Source organism: Sebastes fasciatus, chromosome 13 (assembly GCF_043250625.1).
Source record: "Sebastes fasciatus isolate fSebFas1 chromosome 13, fSebFas1.pri, whole genome shotgun sequence".
Taxonomy (NCBI): domain Eukaryota; kingdom Metazoa; phylum Chordata; class Actinopteri; order Perciformes; family Sebastidae; genus Sebastes; species Sebastes fasciatus.
In genome coordinates this window covers 13,988,014-14,014,417 of record NC_133807.1, presented here as the reverse complement: position 1 = coordinate 14,014,417, position 26,404 = coordinate 13,988,014, and the positions used below count along the sequence as shown (strand labels likewise).

At 43.0% G+C, this 26,404-nt stretch overlaps 1 protein-coding gene and 1 non-coding gene across 5 annotated transcripts in view; one reads left to right on the top strand and one right to left on the bottom strand.

Annotated features, from left to right (window-relative positions):
* Positions 1 to 11,252: 11,252 nt before the first annotated feature.
* On the top strand, positions 11,253 to 11,417 carry LOC141781652 (U1 spliceosomal RNA). The gene has a single exon (XR_012596913.1). It is a non-coding gene; the product is annotated as a U1 spliceosomal RNA (small nuclear RNA).
* Positions 11,418 to 12,446: 1,029 nt separating this feature from the next.
* The window catches only part of wizb (WIZ zinc finger b), a 29,658-nt gene continuing 15,700 nt past the window's right edge, over positions 12,447 to 26,404 (bottom strand). For all 4 annotated transcript variants that reach the window (XM_074655636.1, XM_074655634.1, XM_074655635.1 and 1 more), the window contains 9 exons: positions 25,254 to 25,397; positions 23,283 to 23,840; positions 22,760 to 23,206; positions 22,154 to 22,648; positions 21,047 to 21,619; positions 20,549 to 20,760; positions 17,411 to 17,714; positions 15,639 to 15,795; positions 12,447 to 15,272 (listed from right to left, as the gene is read on the bottom strand). In XM_074655636.1, the coding sequence (XP_074511737.1) occupies positions 14,918 to 15,272; positions 15,639 to 15,795; positions 17,411 to 17,714; positions 20,549 to 20,760; positions 21,047 to 21,619; positions 22,154 to 22,648; positions 22,760 to 23,206; positions 23,283 to 23,840; positions 25,254 to 25,397 (3,245 nt within the window). In that variant the 3' untranslated portion in view covers positions 12,447 to 14,917. The remainder of the gene's footprint in view (positions 15,273 to 15,638; positions 15,796 to 17,410; positions 17,715 to 20,548; positions 20,761 to 21,046; positions 21,620 to 22,153; positions 22,649 to 22,759; positions 23,207 to 23,282; positions 23,841 to 25,253; positions 25,398 to 26,404) is intronic.

The following is a 26,404-nucleotide window of genomic DNA, read 5'->3' as shown; positions in this document are numbered from 1 at the left end:
TTCATGGCAGTCCATCCAATAATTTTGAAGCCTCGTGTTCGGCATTTTTGCCGCCTCCATCTTGGTTTTCTGCAACCAGAAGTGACACGAGAGGGTGGAGCTAAGTACAACCAAATGCTGAATAAAACATTTTCAGGTGACCAAGTAAGGGATAATGTACAGCGAGCCGGTCATTGTTGTGAAAGAAACCCCGACATCGCCCTGAAGGGGTTTCTTTCACAACAATCACCCACAAGCTGTACATTTTCCCGTTTATTACACGGCTACTACAAAAGAAATCAATAATTTGACACAAAACGGTCCGCCGGAGTCCGACACCAGAACTGCGACCATAGCAACGGTCTTTTATACATAGCAACGGTCTGCTATAAAGAAATAGCAGATTGTAAAAATGCAGTGGTTGACCAATCAGAAACAAGTATTCAGCAATGCCATGTAATAAATGGTTATAATTATTTTTTTATGAATTTAAAACACACTTTGAAAGGGTTAAAGTCCTAAGACAAAAACACGGAAAACTCCCAGACCGGACAACGCCATGTTAGCGACCTGTCAATCACAAGGTAGCCACGACCCAAAGTATACCCTGCTTTATGGTCTATGTAATATTTGTTAGATGTTGCTAGACCACCTTGTTAATACAGGTGCCGGTTCTAGTTTTGTGTGCGGCAAGCGGGAGAGCAAATCGTTTTTTTAGCAGAGTGAAAAAAAATTATGTTTTTGAAAGGCTAAACGCCAACAAATATGGATTGAAGCAGAATATTTTGTTAGTTAAAAAATGTTGTGAATTTTTGGAATGATTACATCTAACCTTTTTCAATAAATTTGGACTTTTGGACTTAACACCGCTTTGGGGTTATTGGAAATGTTTGGATAACATGAGTCAAAAATAAACCTACACAGCCACCACTGGAATATAATTCTACAAATTAAAGTATAATGCTAATACTACTTTATCTGCAACTGTGCAAAATACCAGGCTCAAACAGAATACAACCTACTAAGTAGAGAAAAAAAATATAACTACTAAAATAGTGTTATGTACAGACTTTTGTTTAAATTATCCAGTAAGTAACCTCTATATCACATTCAACATTCCCACACAGGCACACAATAACCTGCTGGGCTTCAACGCATTAAACATGGGTGAATGTCTGTTGAACTATATCCCAAAACAGCACACAGAGAGATGGAATAACTGAAGAAAAAAAACTGGAAATGTCTATTTCTTTTCCTCCATCAAGCCCACAATATCTTCCATGTAGACTAAACTACCATGCATATGGTGCCCAAATGTTGAGATATTAATAAAAACAAGTTTTCCTGGCACACAATCAACTCAAGCACTGTTTTTATATGTGGATTAAATAAGTCAAGAAAGGGGCACAGCCACAACATTTTCTCTTCATCATCACTTCATCAAAACTGTGTTAACACACCACCGAAATGAACCGTGCAATACAAATGTTCTGTGTGAAGAAATGCACCATAACATGTATCTGTTTGGAAATGTTCAGCTGCGGTGTGAGGCAGACTTAGCATGAGGGAAAAACTAAAACTACATTATAAGTGTAAGAAAGAAAATCAGACACCAGTGAGCAGACGGTAAATATGATGGAGGTTGACCACATGTAAAAACTCCCTCCAACGCCTTTTGATATTACTTCCAAAATGTGTATGTATTTTACGCTACCTGTTGTGTTTTTGGAAAGCAGTACACATACAGTATGAAACCAATAATGTATGTTCCAATACAGACCATCTCCTTCTAGAGGCTCTGGATGGTGGAGCACGAAGTGTTACAGCATAATTTTAATGATCTAGAGTTTTGGTGCAACATAATAACCCAAAGGGTGTTTTATAGGCTTTTCCACCCAACCGAGAATAAAATGAGTGATGCAATGAATATGTTCAAGTTCTCTGCAATTAAAATGGTAAAACAAAATAAAGGTAGGCTTACTGTACTTCACCAAGACTTTGGCTGTGACCAAAATCATTCACTCATTCACTACTCACCACAGTAGCCTCTATAATATACACTTAGTAGTTACCTTGATAAGAGAAGGAAGGAAAAAAGTATGAATCCGTCACCACTATTACTATAGTACTATAGGTCCATAAAATGCGACGTACAGCATTGTGGGATTGTTAACAGTGAGCACTTTTTTTTGTTTCATTATGGGAATTTATTAGGACACTATATAGGGTACAAACTCTGATATTCAAATAAATCGGTGGATGGTAAATGGCTACAGCCATGCTCAATGATCTGTGGGGCTGTAATTATAGACACGGTGGTGTCAGCATGCTCACAGTGACGATGCTAACATGCTGATATTTAGCAGGTATAATGTTAAGCATGTTCACCATCTTAGTTTGGCTGATGGGAATGTCATTAGTTTTGCATGTATTTGGTCATAAAAGTTATATAGAAGGTAACAATTCATCTTGAGGGGGACATGAATGTTTGTCACATTTTGTACCAAAGCATCCAGTAGTTGTTAAGATATTTCAGTTTGGACCAAAGTGGATGTGTCCTGGTCCTTCCTCCGTGACACCTGCCTGCCTGGTGTGAGTGTGTTTTTATTATTTTTCAGCCTTTTAGTAAATGAGTGACGTGTGTTTGGTGTGTTTTGGTTTTGTCTGTCTGTTTGCTTGTTACCCTCTCCCCCCCTCTTGTCCTCTCTCTCCTCACTACTCACCTGGACATAATCAGCACTCCTCCCAATCTCCTGCAATCAGTACACCTGCCCACCAATCACTTCATAAACCCTGCTCCAACAGCTGAGCTTCCAGCTCCTGCTAGTGGTCTTGCCAGTTTGTTTCTTGTTTGCTTGCTTGCCTGCTGCCTGCCTGTTTGTGTCAACTAGCTGCAGCTCTCCAGGAAAGATTTACCTGCCTCGTAGCTCATCCGGCCCGCCGGTCAGCTCTCTTCCTGTCCATCTGCCAGCTCACATTCCTGGAACCCCCCTTTCCCCTCACCACCATCAACGCCAGCCTGCAATAGGAAAAACTCCTGTACTAAAACGCTTACCTTTTCACCTACCTGTTATCCAGCAATTGGATCCAGCCACAGAAACCCTGACAGAATGAGTGGCAGACCCTCATCTGTTGACCTCTAAACCAGTGGTGCCCAAGCTACTTTCCTTGAATTCCCCCCTGCTTGTATCAAAGAAAATCTATTAATAGTTTTATAAACAGACTTTAGTATAAATTATCCAGTAAATGTGTTATTATTAGGGCTGTCAAAGTTAACGCAAATTAGATTTAACGCAACTCATTTCTTTAACGCATTAATGCAACTTACAATTTTGCCCACATGCCCACTTTATGATAATCACATGCAGTTTGGGGCAAGTCATAGTCAAGTCAGCACACTGATACACTGACAGCTGTTGTTGCCTGTTGGGCTGCAGTTTGCCATGTTATGATTTGAGCATATTTATTTATGCTAAATGCAGTACCTGTGAGGGTTTCTGGATAATATTTATCATTTGTTTTGTGTTAAATGATTTCCAATAATAAATATATACATAATTTGCATAAAGCAGCATATTTGCCCACTCCCATGTTGATAAGAGTATTAAATACTTGACAAATCTCCCTTTAAAGGGACTATTTGTAACTTTCAGAATTGCCTGTCAACAGCGACACCTGTGGCCGTTAAGTCAACGAAAGTCAGCGTCGGGCTTGCGCGCTCCAAATATACATGAACGAGCATCGCTCAAAACAGTGAGGCGACACACGTCAGCTAAAACCACAATATCACTCTATATTTCACCTGCTTGGCAGTAATGTTAGCTAACCAGACGGAGGTCTCTCCATGAATCACTGCTGGCTTTTCCTGCTCAGCCTCCGGTGTCTCCCTCTCCGGAGGCTAAGCAGGAAAAGCGGGTCGGTGACGGAGCTCCGCAGCCGGTGTCTCCCGACTGCACCTGCAGGGAGACACCGGCACCCGGTCGGAGGTGATAACGTGTCTCGTTGCGGAGTTCCGTCACTTCACAAGACACGGAAAACCTCTGTTGGTCTGGAGGAGCTGCAGCAGTTATTTCTGCACAAACGTCCCCTGTGCATTCACTAGATATTCTCAGAGCTAAACTAACTCTCCTGCAGTGTGTAGTGAGCGCGCGTTCACGTCTAGAGGTGGAGCGAGACAGCGAGGACACGTGCGCGCTGTCTGAGTGAAGGCAAGCAGGCAGAGGAGACGAGGCTCCGGCCACACGCGAGCGCGCATATGCGAGCGAGCGTGCATGTGTCCCGACCCAGTACATTTATACGCTTAAAAAGTTACAAACAGTCCCTTTAATGTACATTTTGTGTGCAACAAATGTGTGCTTAATTTGCGACTAATCGCGATTAAATATTTTATTCTATTGACCGCCCTAGTTAATATAATTTTAGTTACACATGTGCAAATCTAATTTTGACTTCAAAGCAGACAAATCCTGGCGCGCCCCCTTTGATCTTTAACCCCAGGTTGGGAACCACTGCTCTTTGAGTTATGTCTCGTAAATCAAGTCAATAATGCATTTTGCAGGCAAAAGTCTTGACCGCCCTGACCTAAGCAGGGAGAGGAGATTCTGGCGTGAATGATGGAACTCAGATTCCAGGGTGTGTTCTAGCATGGCGGTCTGAGCAGCTCTGAGACAGTACTGTTCCTCCACCATCGTCCATCACCTTCATCTGTCAACAGGCCCCTCATAAATTTGTGGAAGAGGTTTCAACGGACATGTCAGACTGATGGATCCCCAACAACTGGGGCAGATCATGTTAAACAAGTGTTCTTTTATGTTTTCTGTATTTTGCAAAGAAAGAGGAAACTGCTCGGAGCGTATAAATCAATTGTATTTGTGATTGTGTGACCAGTAAAGTATTGTTCTGCTATTCCCAGTCTGTTTACTTTGAAACTGTTTAGCAAACTGTCTGAAATCCTGTTGTTTCCTGCCCTTTGCTCAACTTGGTGTGGTTTGTGGGTTGTTCGTGTGAATTTGAAGGCTAACAATGGGTCCCGTTGGACATTCATGTGGCACCTCAGGGGTCCGAGGATGTAATCTCCACAGAGATATCTGAACTTTTCCTGTTTCCTCGTTTCCCAGTGTTCCCCTCTGAATTAGCGTCTGAAGATTCAAAACAAATGTCAAGCAGAAAATACTGAAGTATCCAAATGAAAGAGGCCCAGAGGGGCCAGAGTGTATCCTGATACAGATTAACTTGTTAAAATATTTAGATCCATCAGTCCAGACGCTTAATCCCCTCGACGTGGCTCACTGGATGCGTGCGAAAGGAAAACAGTTTAAAGGTGGGATTATCTCTCACTCGCACCAAAAATGGATGTGAAATGAAAAGAGTTAATCACAGTAGATTGACTTACGAAGGACTGCCCACTACTTTTTTTCCTCAGCATTTGACATTTGATGCAACTTTTATAGCCTTAAATGCAGTTTGACCTGGAAAAATATTCTGCATCCTATCAAAACACTGTATGTTTTACATTATCATTATTATTAATGTGTGATTCAAAGACTTTGAAAATACAGGGATGTGGTTGAAATATGATTATATTCAGTATAACAAGCTCAAAATCACATCACCGAAACTCTCAAAATAGAAACTTCCTCTAGGGCCAGTGGTTCTCAAGGTACTCAAACTTTTTCTGTCATCTCCCCCTTTGGAGGGAGGATTCCCTCCCTGGTTTGGAGCCTGGTTTTGATTAGTGCTTTTTAAAAAGACCAATTTATTGGGGTCCAGGGGGGATCCCAGTCAAATGCACCCAATTACAACCTATGTAGTTCTGTCAGTCATTTTGAAGGAGACAGACACAGATCGGGTCTATTTTCATATGACTGTATAGCCTTTCCTAAAATAAAAATAATCTGTTTTTCTTCAGATGACATTCATATATAACTAATAATGTTTTGTGAAGAAATATGTTAACATTTTCCTATGATGGTTGTAACTTAGTATGTTAAATAGGTTGGTAGGGTGAGGGTTAAACCTTATCAAACATCCGGTTTTATTGACGTGACTGGGATGTGATGTTTCTAAATGTTTTCTTAATTTGTTGGGTCTCATTCTGTCGGCTGCCACAGTTTTCAGACATAAAATACACACTGGTCTCTCCTAACGCCTTCATTACTATTTATATTTATATAAATGTAATTTATTATGCTGTACGATTGCTGCTTGACCGCCCCGTTACAGGTGTGAGAAACAGTTTTGAATGTATAGATAAAGAGATAGATACAGAGTTTGTTTATTGTTGTCCATGTCATGCCTCTGCACCCCACAGTTTGAGAACCACTGCTCTAGGTCTACATAGTGTTAGACTAGTAGGCTCACTTTTTCAGCTTCCTTCTTTCTGTCTGGTTGAATGCAGTCTCACAGCAGTTCGTGAAATAGTCACAAAGTTTAATCTATTTAGTTTGTGTACATAGACACAATTTTTTCCCCCTTTTTTTTGTGACGCTCGGCACAACTTTCAACAACACGTGTCAATTTCCAATCCAGTCTTTTCAAAATAAATCTACTTAGCTAGGTTTAGGAAAATATCAACTTGGTTAGGCTTAGGCAACAAAACTACTTAGTTAGGTTTAGGAAAAGATCGCAGTTTGGTTTAAAGTGCCGTCACTTAAATACGGAAGTTTCGTGTCAATAAGAACTTAGTTAGCTTTACAAGAAGATTGTGGTTTGCGTTAAAATAACTCTGGAAGTGCCGTAATGTAAGTACGGAAGTTACGTGCCAAATAAATCAACTTTGACTAGGTTTCACACGGGACACGAACACCAGTCTCCTGGAAAAAGTCCTGTGTTTTTTGGCTCACCCATCCATCCCGACATCCTTCCTACGCGGCGTTCGCCACTTTATATACCTCCCGGTTCACAGTTACGTGGATTACATATGAATTGATTTTATGCTGATCATCAGGGCAGAGCTCAGCAATTAACTAAGTGGCCAACATATGTTAAATGCTCTTGTGTTGAGCTACTGTTGAACAGAGAGAGAGCTTGTTTGCCTATTTGTCTTCAGCTGAGAACTGTTAAACTACATCTGGATTTTTTTCTTCGTAGACCAACCACAAACAACAAAACAAGAACAAAACTTCTTTGATGAACATTGTTTGGGCTGGCTGCTATTGAGGCTGCTGCTAAGCTAGCCACTGATGCCCCCTCCAGTTAAACCCCAAACAAACAACCCACAATTTCTTTCCTTTAGTCATTACTTTTTCTTTCACAACCGTAGGCTAGACACTAATACCAACGGCCAATTAGTCTCGTAACAATATGGGGGCTCCTCCGGGATGTAATAGCTAATTTTGGTTATCAACTCTGGGGATTTTTGGTTTGTGTTGTTGGTGTAGCTGATTAGCTAGTGACACACAGACAGACAAGGATACTTGAAGTTCACGTGCTGTGAGGCAAGTGACCAGCATCCGGCACCAACACATAAAATATGCTGGTCTATACTGGTTTTTCCAGCAGGGTTGACTATGACCGTCATGCAACAAAGGTCCCATGGCCAAAATACGGGGCTACGGGAGACCAGTATTCGTGTCCTGTGCGTTAAGCCCAACCATGACGTTTTTTTCCTAAACCTAATTAAGTGGGTTTGTTGCCTAAACCTTACTGTTTTTGTTTGAATTCATAACATTAAGCACATGTTTACTGCAACCATAACGTGACGCCAAGGGGTCTGTAGAGACCGTAGTAATTATGACAGGAGCAGAAGTGGAAGTCAGGTGCTGCAGTATAGACAGTGTGAAACTCCATAAGTGGTGGAGATCAGTTGGAGGTCGGGGAAGAAGGATGTGACACAAAACAAAGGATTTTCACACAGGAGAACAGAGTTCACATCCTGTGTGAAACCAACAATGTGTAGTTGTCTTTGTGTTCGTAGTTATTTTAACCCAAAACACAATGTTTTTCCCTAAACTTAACTGTTTTGTTTTTTTTGCCTAAATCTAAAGAAGTTGTTGTTTCATTGCTTACACCTGAAGAAGCCTTATTGTTTGTTCAAACGTGACGTTTCATTCAGTTTTACAACATAGAACATGTTACTTTTAAGCTTCACTTTCACGTTTAATGTAGTAAGCGTAGTAGGCCCCTAATGACCCACATCTATGGTGCTTATAGCAACCAATAACGCCTATTTAATGGCCTGATAACAGTCGAATCGGGTGTGTCTAAACAGAGACCACGTGTTTTCAGTAGCTCGGTACTTTGAGGTAGAGTTGGATCCTCAGCTAAAAAAGTGTGTTGAGATTGTTGGTGTCCTTGTAAAAGCCTTGCGACTGCCACATGTTGAAACATTGTGTAAAAGAAGAAGAAGGAGAAGAAGAAGAAGAAGAAGAGAAAGAAAGATTTGATACCATAGATGAATGATATCAGGAAAAGGGTAGAGTCAAGTGCAGTTTATTTTGGCATCAATGCGCTGTGTGTTATCAATCTTACAAGCGTATTAGACAGCAGATGAGAGCGCTGCAAATCCTCTGCAGGGATTTTTAGAGAGCAGAGCCAAGAAAGTAAACACCGGGGTGGGTTAGGGACCAAAGGAAAACACCTGGGTGGCAGACAGAAAGAGGAAGAGAAGGTGGCAGAAGGAAAAAAAAGGTGATAACACAGCGCAATATATAAATATATAAATGTAGTCGTGTTAGGAAGAAGCAAGAAAGATATTCTCCTAAGACTGTGACGCATTTCACAGGTTCTGCTTCATTTTTAGCCTTTTTACCAGTCAGATCTAATACTGGCTTTGTGTATCCAAACGCTGCCTGCTGGGTACGCGATAAGAGACTGAAGTATCTGGGAAAACAGCTGGAGCGATTTATTCTGTCGCACTTTGATTAACATCATGATAGTCAGGAAGCTGTAGACCATCAAAAGATCCCCAGCAGAACATCTTCTGATAAGACTTCAAGCAGCTTTTTTCTTGTTTTTTACAAGTTCTGCTTTCATCTAAATTCGTGTGTGCAATCTTATTTTTTATCCATTACAAACAAAAATATGGCTGGAGCCGTGAACTGGTGACCATACAGTGATAAAATTCCCCAAAAGAGTTGCTGCTCTGCTTAGGGATTGAGTTGTTTATGCATTATGTTGCTGCTGTTTACAGCATGTGTCATCAGATAAATGTTTCACTAAAATGCGTCCTCACATTCCATTTTTGACGCATTACATAAAACTGTCCTCTTATCGGAATACAAGAGAGTTATTTATTTACTTAACAAATAACTGTTCTCCTATTAATGCCATCTGCGTCTCAGTGGTTAAATATTATATTTAATTGTATTAAACTTTCTTTTATTGCAGCATTGTTTCTCATTTGGACTCAGAGCGCAGCCCCTTGATATTTGTGATCTCAAAGTGTTTGTGTATTGGCAGGCGGTCTGGGGGTGTAACATCTGCAGCTGCACCAGCATGGTGCGATCCTTCTCTTTTTGTTGAAGTCCAAACTAAACATCTAATTACAGTATGAATGACCCCTTTTATAATTTGAATATGAAACATTTCCAAGCTGTGTCAGTAGTTCAGGTCTCTTCGCTCTTCCCCACACTGTTATCTCAGTGAGTTTCCCATCACTGAATGAACTAAAGGGAATAAAAACAATGTGATCCACGCACATGGTTCCAGGACCAAAAGACACCATTGTCCTTTCGGATGTGTGTGGGAAGTAAAACATAGAGGTCCCATCGTCTACACACTGCACACCAGATTCAAGGGTATTTTGACAGAAGATATAAGCCACTTTGTTCATGCACTATATTGTTTGTCCGGTGACATCAGTCAATAAGGACTGAAAGTTTCAAGGTCTTGGAATTTACTGCTAATGCATACAAACTTACAACGCTGTGCAGCCAATTTAGTAGAACTCATTAACTTCATCATTGATTAGAATTATTGCTTTTTCTTGAAGACACAAGTGAGGTTAATAAGAATTGATCTAGGAAGTGGCATCCTGGGTTTCAGGTCGAGAGAATTGCTGTCATAAAACATGAATGTCATTAAAGTCATTCTGTTTATTTGTCTCCTCTCTGAGCTTATGAGGAAACACTCTTACAGGAGGCTTGCTTCGCCACATTAAATCTGTACTTAAAGCAGCTATAATCAATATTCTTATATTGACAATTGATCGCATGACTACTTATACTAATATAATTATTACCCAAGTCTGCAGTTTCCATCAGCCTTGCAGCACTGTTTGGCATCTTTCAGCTCATTTGTTGTGGTTTTCCGTCCCACAGCTTTACTGTTGAGAGACAGACACAATAAGCAACTAGCTGGTGAACATAGTGGAGCATTTAGCAGCTAAAGAGACAGATATTTTATAGTTTAGCTGAGATCAAAAGACAAGTGAATACTGCGTAGCCAACATAGATATTCTTCTGCTCTGCCTGAGATTAAATCAGCAGCTTTCCAGCTTTTTTTCTGAGGCATGTGGGTGGACCCAATTTTGAATGTTATTAGGCCATTAAAGTGTGTGTTATTGGCTGCTATAAGCACCATAGTTGTGGGTCATTAGGGGCCTACTACGCCTACTACGTTGTAAAAGTGACAGGGAAACTTAAAAGCAACACCTTCTAACACAAAAAACTGAATGAAACGTTACATTTTGAACACAAAGAAAACGGCTTCTTTAGGTTTAGGCAACAAAAACACTAAGTTTAGCGAAAAAAATCATGTATTGGCTTAAACGAACCCCAGCCTCCTGGGTGAAAGCCCTATGTTTTGTGTTCATCCATCAACCCCAACCTTCACCCCACATCAAGTTTCACACTGTCTATACATTTTTAGATCGTAGCGGGCTCAGTTTTGAAGCTAGAGTGAAGATACTGGTATCATATGAAACTAGAAAAAACCTAATGAATCCATTTTACCAACCAGGTCATACTAGCTTGTCGTGAAGGAAATTTTGCAGAGGAAAAACTGGCATGGCCATTTTCAAAGGGGTCCCTTGACCTCTGACCTCAAGATATGTGAATGAAAATGGGTTATTTGGGTACCCACGAGTCTCCCCTTCACATTTACATACAATGTAAAAATATTGTTTATTGCAATTTTAAATAATTTTGGAGTTATTAAGCATAGTTAGATGATGATATATAAGAATCTGGTGAAAAATGTTTTAGTGGTCATATGGTGAGTAAACCTGAATGTTAGGAATAAAGAAAAACAGAAGAATGAATAGTACATAGCTGGTAAAAAAATATATAAGCATGACATAGGTGCAACTAAGTGAGAAATATGAATGCTTTTCACATCTTACCTAGCAGGGGAGATACCATGATCATGAAGGTGGTTCACCCATGTCGAGGCTTAGCCGTTGCACTGAGGCTTGAGCTGACCTGTTTAAATTCCTGAAATGTGGAAATCTCGACTGCATGATTTGTGGTAGTGAGGGACTGCATCTGCGCTCTCCCCTGATTTCTTTGCACAATTTGTATTGTCTACACTTGAAGAACTTAACTCATATATAAAGATGTTTTTATTCTATTTTTTAAATTTGATTGTTGGTCATTGTTGCTTTATATATATATATTTATAGAAAGTGTATACACCCATTTTTTTCGCTACTTGTGTACATAACAGTCCTGACTATTCTTTATTTGTCCAGCTTTGTTGTCCTTGTCCCTAGCTGTTCTTTTTCTATTTCTGTGTAAGTACGTTTAGAGGGATGCATAAAAGCCGGAGTCAAATTCCTTGTATTTATGTACTTTGCAAATAAAACTGATCCTGATTGTAAGTGATCCTCGTTTATAAACAAGTTAGAGCTACCAAAAATGTGTCTTATACTAACTCAAATTTGAATTAAGACCTTCTCTGTAATCTATTAACGGTTTCTTATAACTACATTTATAGAAACAATCTCTTCACAATGTCTATTTAGTAGCTGTTCCGGAGCTTTCAGTCATATCACATCATCTTTATCAGCAAATTGAGTTTAGTTGTAATCGTAAAGGTTTAAATTTCCGGGGGTTTTTCTGAGCACTTTACAGTAAGGACATCTCATCCATGTTGGGATAGTGTTAGATTGTTTTGTCAACCTCTGTTTCCAGCGGCAAAAGTGACGTTTAAAACTCTGTATCTATGCCTTTTACAGTTATAATGTGTTGTTTTGTTCTAGATGACGTCACTCAATTAACTGTATTTTTCTGTGTTTATATGTATGCCATGTTGTGAAGCCAAAGCCTATTTCCACATTGTGGACAATTAAGTTCCTGACTAGCTTCTGTTTTCCCCATCCATCTAAGGGTGTATTCAAGTCTGTCTGGAATTAACCATGTAACCATCACTAAGCTGACACTGTACCTCCCCCTAGTGGCCAAAGAACATTACAACTGAAGAGTTTCCACACAACATTGAACATCACATCCAACTCCAACTCCAACAATCGTACCAAAAGATGGGTGATGTGCTGCGATGTTACAACAAAGGCGACGATTCAGAGTCTGAAATTGAAATCACATTTATTGTTTGTTCTGGAGTTGATTCACTTAAAACTTAACCCTTTGTGTACAGTACGGTTCTTTCTTCAACTGCATCTTTTTCTTCTTAATCATCAGTCTTTTTACACACTCGTACGCACAAACACACACACATACGCACAAAAACAGCCGGTTACACCAGCTGAGGCTTGTTCAGGTAATCTTAAAGGGGAACTCTAATGCACCAGCCTGCGTCTCACACAGTAACACCGCCACAACACCTGCAAGAGGCCACGGCATCTATTTACTCTGTGAACGCAGGAGAGGATCAAATCTCGCCGTGCACAGTGGTCCCCTTTAAAGCCTGCCTATTAGAGTCCTTTGATACCAGGACGTGACAATCACATTAAAACGTCTTCAGTCACTCGCCGGCTCCCGACCCGCGACATTCTCACCAGCACCAAAAAGTTTCAGCTTGGAGAGACTAACGGATAAAAATAAAAAATACTCTAAAGATTCACCTTGCAGGACTGCAAATACAGAAATGCACAGAGCAATAAAAAATTACATAGCATCAAAGGTTGAAATCAAATCACGATAGAGGAATTAAGATCACTTATTTTTTTTAACTACCTCGCTAATAGAACTGCTGATAGCTCTACTAGCATCAACAGTTTCTTAAGTACATGTAGTTATATAGTATGTTATCTATACTCCATAAAAGGGTTTGGGTGTCGATTGGATCGAACAGTCATGTTTCAAACATGGGCAACACTGGAACTTTGAAAAGGTCGCCAGCCTACGTGGACCCTTTAGTTATTGCTTCAGTCGTGGGTTGAACGCACTCTGAAGCAACGTAGGAAGAAACAGACCGCAGATGTGTTTCTGTGTTTGGATTGAGGGGGCTGGCAGTTCTCAAGAGCCCTGCTCAAAATCAAGTTTGGTTCGTGTTTAATTGGAATAATCTAACCCTACAGTAACAACACGAGTCCCACGAAGCCGCTCCGAAGTCTTCTTCTTCTCTGCCGTGCATGTAGTGGATGCATATCGCCGCCGGTTCAGTCCATTGTTCAGCGCGGAGGAACTTGAATTGATAGCTGTGCAGAGTTTCCTCCACCAATCAGGTCCAATGTAAACAGCTTTTACAGAGGCAAGACAAGGAAGTAAACAGACTCTTTGGCACATCCCAACACGATGACGGATGCATTTAAGTCCTGATAAGACTGCACGCAGACAGGCTCCCACGTTTAGTCCACTTCCTAACAGCAGGTTCTCTTTAAATTGGGAAACAAATGCACATTTGCTATGTATGTACACAAACATACAAACTAACACTCACACACACACACACATTGTGCACTAGTGTAAAAGTGCACCGCTGACCTATTTTCAAACATTCCAGAGTTCTACTTTAGCTTTAAAATGACCTAGCTTACCACATTCAGATGCATAAGAATAAATAAATAATAACTTGGGTTGAATGGGGAAAAAAAGGCAGGAAGAAAATGGCAACACTGTGAACGGAAAAAACTTGTAACCTTGAACATTTTCTATGGCCCTGCTTCTCCGATGCAGATTAAAAAGGCGATCGTGCCTCCAACACAACAGCAGACTGTGGAGTAATAACATCATGAAAACTATCAATGGCGTAGTAACATGGGGCATATGTTTGATTGTGTGCATATAAAAAGGTATTAATAGGTGCTTTAAGCTACATTCAAGCAAAATGTATATTTTGGGGGAAAAGCATTACATTATAAAGTTAACAAGGGGGATTTTTCCCTTTTTTGGGTGTGCTTCCACTTCTTGCTCCTTTAACCATTTCGAATTAAGTCAAATTTCGCCCATTTAAATGGGCGTTTCAGTTAAGTGCTAAGTGACAATGTCACCGTTAAAAGTGCCTGTTTTAACACCAAGTGTTACCACATGTTTGAAGTCTCAACCACGAGACTATAGCATGATTACAAATGTCATTCAATCTCAGTCAGGACCTTCGGGTGAGAGGCTGAGGCCAGCGCTACCAGCGTGCCGATAGACACGGTCAAAGTCTCACCGGTCTTAGTAACGCACAGTTCATAAAGGGAAAAAGGGGCGGTGGAAAAACGGTGGAATCGAAGTTTGATAAAGGGCTACATTAACCCCTAAATCGCCCGTGAATGGGAGGAGAGGTACAGCAACGGTCCACGTCAACAACCTGGACATTCAATATAAACAAGGCAAACACAAAACATTAGTTCATCTCTCCGACACTTCCCACAATCGCCCGTTCCCGGTGCGCAGATAAGCCAGGAGAGCTTGGTTCCCCTGGTAACGGGACTTAGTAACAGTCTAGAAAGCTGCATCAAAAGGTGCATGGGGCTCAGAGGGCTCTTTGGAGGGGAAACACTCCTCCTCAACAACACTTTGTGAAGGCCAAAGGAAAGAAACGGATGGACGAAAAGATATATAAAAAGGCAGGAGAAAACAAAAGGGGTTAAATGACAGTGATGAATGTGAGTTTACACTGTCTGGGTGGGGAGGGGAAGAGATGTTGGAGATAGGGTGGGCTGCTGCTCCTCCGAGACCTTTACAATCTCTGTGGCAGTGACGGGCTGAGCGCGCTCGGCCACCGGAGGCGTAGGGGAGCGGCTGCTGGGAGCTGTGGCGCAGGTTACGGTGGAGGTGAGGGCAGGCGTGGTGGAGGTGGTACTGGAGGTAGAGGTGGAGGCCGGGGCCGGGTCATCAACTGGGGCAGTTGAGGCTGCTTTGGGTGCAGCGGCCTTGTTGTAGTTCATCTTGAGGATGTGCTGCTGGAGGTGTCTGATCCAGTCCTCCTGCACCGACAGTGGGCCGTGAAACTCCACCTCGCAGAACCTGACGCAGACAGAAAAACATATTAAAGATGGAATTATGCAAAACAACACAACATCAGTAATCTACATATTCCGTGGCTGCGGCACAAAGAAATGAAATACAAACTGACGGTGTTAAATTCAGTGCCTCCCCAGGGAGCAGCCGATTCTGTTCAAACTTTTGTACTGCAGTCACATCAGAACTTAAGCACTCATTCGTGTTGGCTGAAAATCCCAAATGATTCAGTATTCTCAATATAGTGCACCAGCCACTAAAAGTGGAGTAGTGCTCAGCAGGGGGTGGGGGTGGGGATTGCTGCTGAGGGATTATGGGACTATTTAAAACATAGCCAGACAGTTCTATTAATGCTGCCGCCTCAAAACTCACCGGCACTTCAGGGTGTAGAACTTGCCCACCAGTTTGACCAGTGGGTAGGAGGGTGGTTTGGGCACCAGGGCGGGGACGGTGCCTGTGCGGGGGGGTTTCGGAGGGCTCTCTGTTCCATCTGGGCAAGACGGGTGCTTCAAGGGCCGACGCTCGAAACCTTAGCGAGATGAGACAAACGGGGTTGGTGCAAAGTGGAGCTGAGCCACTTGTATATCAGTGCAGTATTGCTCTTTTAGTTAATTTTGGACTTCCAAGGTTAATTTTGTACAAATATTCTTCAATACACCTGATGTAAAAATGTAGCCCTTTTGCTACTCTTCAAAAATAAATACAAAATAAATAATGCAAGTCAATTCACCTGTCAAAAAATAAAGATTAAAGGCACTGTCACTGAAAACAAAGGCTAGCGCAGTTCTGTGGCAAACATTTCATTTATTTCCCCTGATGAAACACCTCGCTTTCAGTGTTTTTCTTGTAGCATAACAGACTCTTTTTTATCTGTCTTACATCTAATGTATCCCACATTTAACCCTGTTATTGTGCAGCCACAGTCAGCCACCTGTTTTCTTTAAAGAAACAGTCATGCTAGCTGCTCTGCGAGGTTGCACTAGCTAAATGATAATGTCAGTATGCTAACAGACTGATGTTTAGCATGCACAATGTTTGCCATGTTTACCGTGGTCACCGTCTTAGTGTAGTGTGTTAGCATGCCAACATTTGCTAATTAGAACTAAACACAAAGTACAGCTGAGGTTGATGGGAGTCATTCGTTTTACTGGTATTAGCGCGGCTAACAACAGCCAACCAAGCTCAGACAATTTACAGTATTTCGATAGTAGAAACGTTTTTAGAGTCGAATGGTTGAAAAGTTTTTCTTAGAAGCTTAGCAAGCTTAGCACTACCAACTCAACAAGATTAAATTCAATAGGGAATGGGACGTCACCGAAGTGGAAGTCGTTTATTTTTGGAGGATAAATGGTAAGACTGCCATCTGCTGGCTGTTTAGTGAGTGTCAAAAACTAACACAAAACACTGCACAGTAGGGGTGTGACGAAATATTGTGTAACGAAATACCGCGATATAAAAACGTGACGTTGGCTCGGCGGCTAACAGCGCGTTATAATATCGTATCGCATCGAGATCGTGAACCCAATATCGTGTATCGTATCGTATCGTGAGCTGAGTGAATCGTCACACCCCTACTGCACAGTGAATAAGATTCAAAAGCTGAATTGTAGTATATTATACAGTCAAAGACAAATGTAAACTATTTTTAAGGGTTTCATTTTGCCAGATACCGGTATATTAAATATGCAGTATTAGCCGAAAGTTTTGTTGGTATTCCGTTAGCATAACACTAGCTTGCTTATCTTAGTCCGGATGATTGTGTAGTTGGCATTTGGCTTGTAGATTTTGATGTCATATACCTACACGTTTGTAAATTGGACAACGGTCTCGAAAGATTTACATATTTTGAGCTGCTGACAGGTGTTTGCTAACGCCAAAACGTATCAGTGAAAGTGATGGTGAAAGGTTGTGAAAGGTTGTCCTAGTTTGTAACGATCGATATAGACTAACTTCGGTTTGTAATATATCGCCACTTTGCCTCTGTCAGCTTCTCTTTATATGGGCATTTGTCTTTCCCATTGCTACATTCCTTGTTCCCTGCAGACAATTTACAAAATGTACAGAAGTGGGTATATGATACATGCAGGCATATGTGCCTGACTGAGCGCATGGGAGCAAAAAACATATGCTGCATCCTGACGTACCTCTGGGCAGGCGGACGTTAAGCTCACTGCGTGCCACCTGTGCTTGAAGCGGGAGGCCGTCGGCGAGTCGCGAGAGGCTGGGACTGCCGCGGCCCGGCCTGAACGGAGCGTGTAGGTTGGTACCGGATTCCCCCTCGGCGGTCTTGGAGGAGCTCTGGCTGACGTCGCGGCTCAGCGGCCGCACCAGGCTTACAGCCAAAGAAGAAGACCACTGGGAGGAGGAGGAGGAAGAGGAGGCCTTCCGCGATGAGATGGGGAGGATATGATCAGAATCCGTCAGCGCAGTGAGAGGTGAGCTGCTCTTCTGGAAGAAGGACAGAGAGAGAGAGTTTTCTAATCAGCATTTCATCAACAGGAGACACGTGGTCTGCCGTGTCCTGGTGTTAATATCATAATACTATATTAAACAGAACTAGTTGTACTGTCATTATAAGGACAAATAATGCGTAAAATAGTAAATCTGTATCAACTATACTCTTCTTCATATAACATTGATAGCATTATTCAACATTTTGGGACATGCTCTTATGAGCAGATTGATACCACTCTCATTTCTGCCATAAATATGAAGCAACTGCCAGCAGCTGGTTAGCTTAGTTTAACATAAAGACTGGAAAGCGTGGAAGTTCCATGTTGTGGTTTCACAGGGATTATGTGCTGGACTATTTCTTGGCTGGCGCGATGACTTACTTGCTAAGCTAAGCTAACCGGCTGAGAGTGGTATCAATCGTCCCGTCTAACGGGGTCGTGTTTACCGTGTTCACGAGAAGAGTCCATATGAACGCCCCCCTCATGTCGTATTCACGACCTCGTAAGTGGAAAGTTTCTGAAAGCTCAGAGTTCACGAGTTGTGACGTGTTTGTTGATGTTGTGAGAAATGGCGGAGGCCTTGGAAGTTAATTTTCGGCGCATAATAAGTTAATATATTGTAATTTTTAGTCGTATATTGTTTTTCTTTGTAATTTTATCATATGTCTGAATATATGTTGATATTCCCAACGGCCTCATTACTTCCTCTGTCATTATTCCTTTGCATTTCCTGCATTATGTTACCCACTTGCTAGCTTGCTAAATTGTTAGCCTCTGTGGCTTCTAGACGCCGACAGTAAATGTAATATTGCCGTTGCTTAGCAGCGGTGTTCTCACGACTTAACCACTTGAACTCCGCGCATATCAAGTACACGACTTCCCATGCTGTAAACACGAGCTCACGAGTTTCATTTGAAGGCACTAACTCTTTCGAAAAGAAAGCAAGTAAATGGCAGTAAATGTCAAAATATTCCTTTAATTTGATGTAGAAAAGATTTTGACTGCCAATATTAGCGAGGGAATTTATAAAAAGGAACTTTTAGAAATATTTAGTAGGGGTGCATACTTGTTTAATTGGTATTTTTTTATTAACTATTTTATTATCTACATTTTGCACATATGAGGTTGAAAGCTCCACAGAAAGCTAACAAGTTGACCTTGAGTTAAGATCATTTTTATTAATGAAAAGGCAGGGAATTGTAATTCTGAGGACTAAAAGATAGTTTTACAGAGAAACCTCTGTAAAGACCCTACACACATACAGTCAAACCACACAGGTGTTTCCTGATTACGTGTCTCCTTTCCTGTTTATTTTATTCATCCTTTCTATTGGTCGTTACAGTTTGGTGACATCACACAGTTCCCACCATGGCTCCACCCAATATCAGCCTGACCTAAGGTCTCATCAGCTGCAATTAAAAACACCTGTGAGGGTGAGTACTGTGACTTATACAATCATTATGCATATAAATTAAATGAACATTTTTCATTGTTCAGTTCACTTATTCATCATTTCTTATTTTTACTTTCCAGTATTTGGGTATTAATACACATGCTAATTGCCTGAGATGTAATTATGAATGCTAAACTATACACAGCTCAAATACCTTTGACTGGCAGTGTTGCTCACTAGAGCCGTAAAATTAACTGTCAACTATTTTAATAATTAATTAATCCTTTATCGGGCAAAAATGCCAAACATTATCTGGCTTCAGCTGTAATATCTTTGGATTGTTGGTCACCAATGAACTCTGGGAAATTATGATGGGCATTTTTCACATTTTTCTGACATTTAATTGCAGCCCTATAACTAACGGTTATATTCTCAATTAATTGTTTGGTCTATTAAATGTCAGAAAATGGTGAAAAAATGCCCATCACGATTTCCTGACGCCCAATATAATGTCTTCAGTTTAATTGTTCTGTTCAAACCCACAAAATATTGAGTTTACTATCACAAAGAAAAGCAGCGTATCCTTTCCACTGAGACGCTGTAACTAGGGGATGTTCAGCTTTTTTTTGCCTGAAAAATGTATTAATGATTAATCAATTAAAATATAAATCAAAATAATTGCTAATTAATTTTCGGTCAATTGACTATCAATTCATGATCTATATGATAAGTCTTTTTCAAATCATGCTATCAACAGTACGTTACAATATGTGCAGCTTAGGTGGGTTCATTTCTCCCTTGATTACAAGGACATTTAAAAGGTGATCCGTTCTGTATGTGTGTCACATCACAGCTCAGGGAAAAGGTGTGACAGTGACGCAAATGCACCAGAAACTAATTCAGGAGGCGAAGAAAGAAAAGAGAAAAAAAAGCGTACGTTTTCTCCTATCAACAGCATGCCATAATTTATCTGAGGATGAAACATAAGCTGCCAGGCACCCTGGTTACTATGGCAACTATCAAGTCAATAGCTGAGTTGTTCTGGCATCTGTCCCCACAGTGATTTTTTTTTTGCTGGGTGTAAAGACACAGGATCTACAGTAAGGCTCAAAGCTGTTAGACAACACGTCTCTGAAGCTTTCCAAGACACAAAATGTCTGTCGAGCCACCAGCTGAGGAATGTTAGATCTCCAGGCATGACGCCTATTCAAAGACGCTGGGAGGAAAGAGAGCGTGTCAGAAACAGTAGCACAGTAGGTTATGATCTTGTATTGTATGGCTGCTGAGCTTTGTGGGAGGCACAAGTTCTTCTGCTGATATATATAAAAAAACAGTGTTCACACTCACAACAAAAGACTTCGCTGAAGTGTAGCAAAGCCAATAAAAACACCTGTATTGACCGGAGTTACCGCGCTAAAATGAACCTTCCTCCTCACCTTCTTGAGGGTGGAGCGGTTACCCTGCATGTAGCTGCGATGCATCTCCAACACCTTCTGCGGCCTGCTGCGTATCCAGGCGCTTAGCGTCTCGATGGGGGATCCATTTACACACCACTCAGTCACGCCGAACTGCCTCAGGTGGGCTCGCGCGTGGCTGGCAAGAGCCTTACGGTTCTCAAAGTAGAAGCCACACAGCTCGCAACTGGGATCTGAAAAACACAGGAAAGTGATGAGAGATCTCCTTTTTTTAAGATTATTTTTTGGGCTTTTTAATGCCTTTATTGATAGTAAGAGAGAATTAGTTATGAAAGGGGGAGAGAGAGGATGACATGCAGCAAAGAGCCACAGGTCAGATTCAAACCCTGGGCCGTTGCAGTAAGGACTCAGCCTTGGTACATGGGGCGCCCGCTCTACCAGGTGAGCTACAGCAACGCCCCAAGAGACCTCCTTTTAAAGAATAAGATTAGTACAAGATGGGGGAAAAAACCTACTCACCCTGGTGTCCGTGCTTGTCTGGGGAGGGTTTTCTTTTGAAGGAGAAATCCTGTGGCAGAGGTGAGAAAGTCTTAAGTTGATGTGACGGCGAGTTGGCGGTCTCCGCTGACTGGGCCTCCGCAGACAGAGGCCTCTTCCCCAGAGGGGACAGCCTGAAAAACTTCCCCGCGGGTGGGGTAGCAGATGTGGCCCCCAGGCCTTGCTTGTGGAGCCTCGACCCCGACTGCAGCAAACTGAGCGGAGATTTGCGGTATTTGGAGGTATGGTAGCCTGAAATGCCCAAACCCTCTGAGGTGCCGGTGCCCCCCGTGTTCTCCCACAGGGGGCTGTTGGCTCCGTGGCTCGACTCCTTCTTCACTCCCTGGTCCGAGCGAGAGGAGGAGGTGCCCACCCCTCTCTTGTGCATAACCTCCCTCAGGGTGTCGATGGGCGAGCCGTTGACGGTCCACTCGGTGATGCCCATCTGGCGCAGGTGGGAGCGGGCGTGGCTGGAGAGGCCTTTGCGGTTCTCAAAATATTCCCCGCAAAACTCGCAGCGGATATCTCGCGTAGGCTCCACTTCATGGGCCATGGCTACGGAAAGACCAGAGGGAGAAAGTCAATGACAGAGAATGTAATTATCATAGGAAGAGTATGATCAAAGGAAGAGTATGAGTGTGCAAGCAAGCATTACTGATTTCATGCAGGAATATACTGTGTCTGATGCATTTGCAAGTATGTTGCAAATTTCCCACAGGAAACTTTCAACATTTGGGAAACGGCCAGCTGCTGTTGGTGGCTTCATATCTTACATACAGACATAGAGTGGTATCAATCTCATCTAAAGGTTTTTACACACCGGGGGCATGGCGAATAAACAACACGAAAATGCGAAATACTCGCCTGTGAGTACTATATATCTAGGGCTTTTATTGTGAAAGGTAAGAACGGAAGGAGTAGATCTGGTCTGTGCTGCCTTTGTCAAAGTTGAAAGGAGTAATAAAAGCCCCCAGTGTGTAAAGGCCTTAACTCTCAACAAGATGGTAGATAAGTGTATTTCCCAAAATGTATAACGATTCCTTTAAATTGCTAAATAAACCCTGGAGCCAAACACAGGATCCAAGTTACCCAGGTTGAGGGGGAACACGCTGTCAGAGCTGCTCCAACTACAGTTGAGAGCTTCACCGGAGAAGCCAGCAGATCTCCCCACGGCTCCAGGCGTGGTGACCTCCAGCTGCACCGGTTCTGGTTTCAGCTTGAGGATCAGCCCACTAGAAGACGAGCTTGATTTAGACGCCGCGGACTGAGGAGGACTGGAGGGGCGGGCGAAGGCGAAGGGCAGACGGCTGAGGAGGGTTGCTGAAGGAGAGGAGGAGGTCGGCAGAGGCGAGCGAGGGGGTCCCGGAGAGGACGGAGGCGGAGTTTTGAGAGGTTTTAGAGGAAGAGCGCAAGGCAGGCCCCGTCGGTTGATGATCTCCCTCAGGGTGTCGATCGGGGAACCGTTGACGGTCCACTCGGTGATGCCCATCTGGCGCAGGTGGGAGCGGGCGTGGCTGGAGAGGCCTTTACGGTTCTCAAAATATTCCCCACAGAACTCGCAGCCTATTTCCTTTGGAGGTTCACCTAAAAGATGTGTTGAAAAAGCGTTATCAGAACAGATGTAATTATGACAGATAAAGCCCACTTCACGTGAAGGCCAGGAATGTACCATCAATCCTGTGAAACAGCACTCACTGTGTGGAAGGGCCATGAGCTCGCCACTACTCAGGCGGAAGACCCTCATGGAAGAGGACTTGTGACGCTTGGCGGGTGGGCCGAGTAAAGACGAGGCAGATGAAGAGGTAGCTTTGGATGTGGACCCGCCCCCTGCCGTGGTCACCTTATAGAGGAGGGATGAAGAGGAAGAGAGGCTCAGCAGGGACTGCTTCGGGGAGGAGAGCGTGGTCCCGAGGCCTCGCGGCTCCGCGTGGCTGTTGAGCTGCAGCGCACTGGCTTTGTGCTTGAAGTCGTCGGAGTCGATGAGCTGGTTCAGGAGGTCGATGGGGGAGCCCTTGGATTCGGAGTACTCCACCCCAAAGTGCCGCAGGTGGGCTCGCGCGTGACTGGATAAGCCTTTCCGAGTCTCGAACCAGGCGCCACACAGCTGGCAAACGATGTCCTTGTTGGGGTCCACCTCCAGCGCTGCACATGAAGAAGAAATTAAACTAAGATTCATAAGAATAATGTAACTTTTTACAGTGTTATCAGAGGCACTTACTGAGGTTGAGAGGAGCGTCATTCTCCTGCGGCGCCCAGAGGGGTTTGGTTGTGACGGTGGCAGAGAGGTTAGAGGTCAAGCCTTTCATTCCCCCGGCCTTGTGCTCCGGGGAGCGCAAGGGGGAAGACACGGGCAGCAGGGAGGAAATGGGGGCTTTCCTCACTACTGAGGAGGGGGAGGCAGAATGAGGCGGAGCCGGAGAGGCACCGGGAGAAGGCGTAGTAGGCGTGGAGGAGGACGAGGGCGGCGCCACTTTCGCTGCTTTGGCCAGGACGGAGAGAGGGATGGGTTTCTCGTCTAAGTCCATGTCTTCTAACTCCTCATCTTTCCGAGGAACAGACGGCGAGGATTTCTTGGCTGGAAGGGGCTGGAGAGGGGATGAGCTTATTTGGCCGTCTATGTCGCGCTCTTTGGCGATTTGGTAGAGGAGGTCGATGGGCGCCCCGCTGCTCTCCGAAACGCTGATGCCCAGCTGGCGCAGGTGAGAGCGGGCGTGACTGGACAGTCCGCGCCTCGTCTCAAACTGAGCTCCGCACACCTCACACTTCAAGTTGTGGACTGCAGAGGCAAAAAAAAAGGCGAGAACAGCTGGTGAGACATTATAAATATGCCTTATCTTATACATTTCATAAAGATTTAAAAGTTACAACATTAACTTAAAGGGCAGGTCCATCTGCGTTCTGTCGCGTTTCTTCAAATGGAAACGCACAAAGCAAAAAGCAGTGACGTAGGTTACCAAAGTAAGCTAATTGAAGTTAGCTGAGCACTAGTTGAGTCAAAGTTAGCTGTGCTAAGTTTGGAAATAATTCAAGGGGTTAGTTTGAATTTTTTGAAGTGGGGTTGTATGTATACTCCCGCGTTCTGTGAGGTAAAATGACTGTTTTTGTGAATGGAGTCTGGTGGCTTTGAAGAGAGTGATATGACAGTTTCAGTTCCCCGACGGAAAGAGCGGTCTGACAGCGAGGCAAAGCGGCTGTGGACGGGAGCAGCAGAAAATATATTTAAAAAAAAAAAATCAGTATCAGTTTAAGTATACATTATGTTTAGAATATTTTCACCGCTTTACCTCGCCATCAGCCAGCCCTTTCTGACGGGGAACTGAAGCTGTTATGTCGCTGTCTTCAAAGCCACCAGACTACATTCATAAAAACAGTCATTTTACCTCGCAGAACAGGGAAGTTACTGGTCTACCGCTGCATCAATCGGTTAGTTTGTTTGTGTTATTTTGTAACTTTGGGATCCGAACTAACGTGGCGTCCTCAGCAGTATATTGCTTTGCTTCCGTGCCGGTACTCCTGTCTGCTTCTCCCAACTGGGAGCGTGCCGACTGTCATCTAAGTTACTGTATGTAACATTAAACTGTAAGGATGTATATATACTGTACATGTAGCAGCGTTATCATGCAGTAACCTATGTACGGTCACGTGGGAAAAAGGTTTTAGAAGGGCTTGGGAAAATAGCATTTTGATGCTAAAATATACATACTTTGACCAACATTTGAATGTTCAGAATTGAATACATAAGAAACTAAGAAACACCACTAGAAAGCTACATACTGGTTTAAAAACCTAAAAATAAATAAAATAATGGATCCCCACTTTAACCAAGTACAGCATTAACACCAAGTTTGCAAAGCAACAGCAGGTGGCTGGGGTCCTTTCAGAGGCCACCGATATCCCAGAGGACACGTCACCTCACTTACCCTCCCTGTCTACATCTTCACCCAGTCTGCACGAACACTAGCCAAGTGTTAAGAGGTGCTCTCATTAGCTCCTAAACACATTTGTCTACCTCTGACGATTCCTCCCGGGGACAACCCTCTCTGATGTACTGTCGCCACTCCTCAACGCCGACCTAAGGTCAGTTTTACAATTTCCCCCACTGACAGCCCTGATAAGGCTCCGCTGTAGCAAATCCAATCCCCTGTCAACACTCTGGGGGTCAGCATTCCCATTTTTCTCCTCCCCTCACCCTTGGAGTCTGCATCCTCCCCGGGAGAGAGACCGTCTGAGTCCACGCTGCACAGCCCTGCTTTCTGTGTCGAGCTCAGACCGTCCGGAGCTGGAAGCTGGAGCTCCTCCTCATCCTCTTCCTCGGCTGCTTCCTCCTCCTCACCTAAAAACATAACAGACGAAACCCATATAAGAGTAGAAACGCCATGTTAATTAGGCCTATTAAAGCTGCACGGGGTAGAAATGGAGCAAATATGATTAAAAAACGTATTTTTATAAAACGGTCACTATATCCTGACAGTACTTCATGAGACAGGTAATCTGAAAAATAATTCATGTGTCTCTGTGTCCTCCGGTGCTCCTAATGGCATCTGCAAGATTTCACAGACCGGAGGAAAACAACCAATCAGAGCCGAGCTGGAGCCTTGCCGTCTCTGAGCATCTGTCAATCACTCGCAAACTCCGATCAAACGGTCAAACTAGGCAACGCTGAAACTAGGCAGCTCTCTATAAAAAAATGTTTTCATGCGTATACAAATTAGTAAAGAACAATATTCAGATTTTCTCTGTCCTTATGCAGTCCACAAACTGATCAGGAGTGGGGCCTGCTACATTCTTTTCCGATGTATTGATTTCCAGAGGCAGACATGTGCAGGACATTCCTGAGGCTGAAGCTGTTCTCTGCAGGTCAGTCAGGGCTGTAATGCCTATTTCTCTCCTCAGATGTTTACAGAAACATCTTGTAGTGCACTGTTTAGCTGTAAAATGAGAAAGTTTGTGACCCGGCAGCCATGTTGAGATCAGTTGAGGAAATACCAAGCTGGAGCACAGCCAATAGGAACGCTCTCTCTTAATGAAATGACCTTTGATTGGCCAAAGTCTCCCGTCACAGATTTTTTAAAGCCTAAAAACAGAGCTATGAGGAGGTGCAGAAGTCTAGTTTTCTCTCAGAACACTTGAATTACAATATGATGAAAGGTTATTATGGATTTTTTGCCCAATGATGCCAAAAATATTCTGCCTACTGCAGGTTTAAGTAACTGTGGTATTAATCAGGCAAGTAGCTCAGTCCGTAGGAACTTGGCTTGGGAAGTGGAGGGTTGTCGGTTCAAGTCCCTGCACGCTGTAGAGGTGCCAATTCACCTCCTGGATACACTGCTGAGGTGCCCT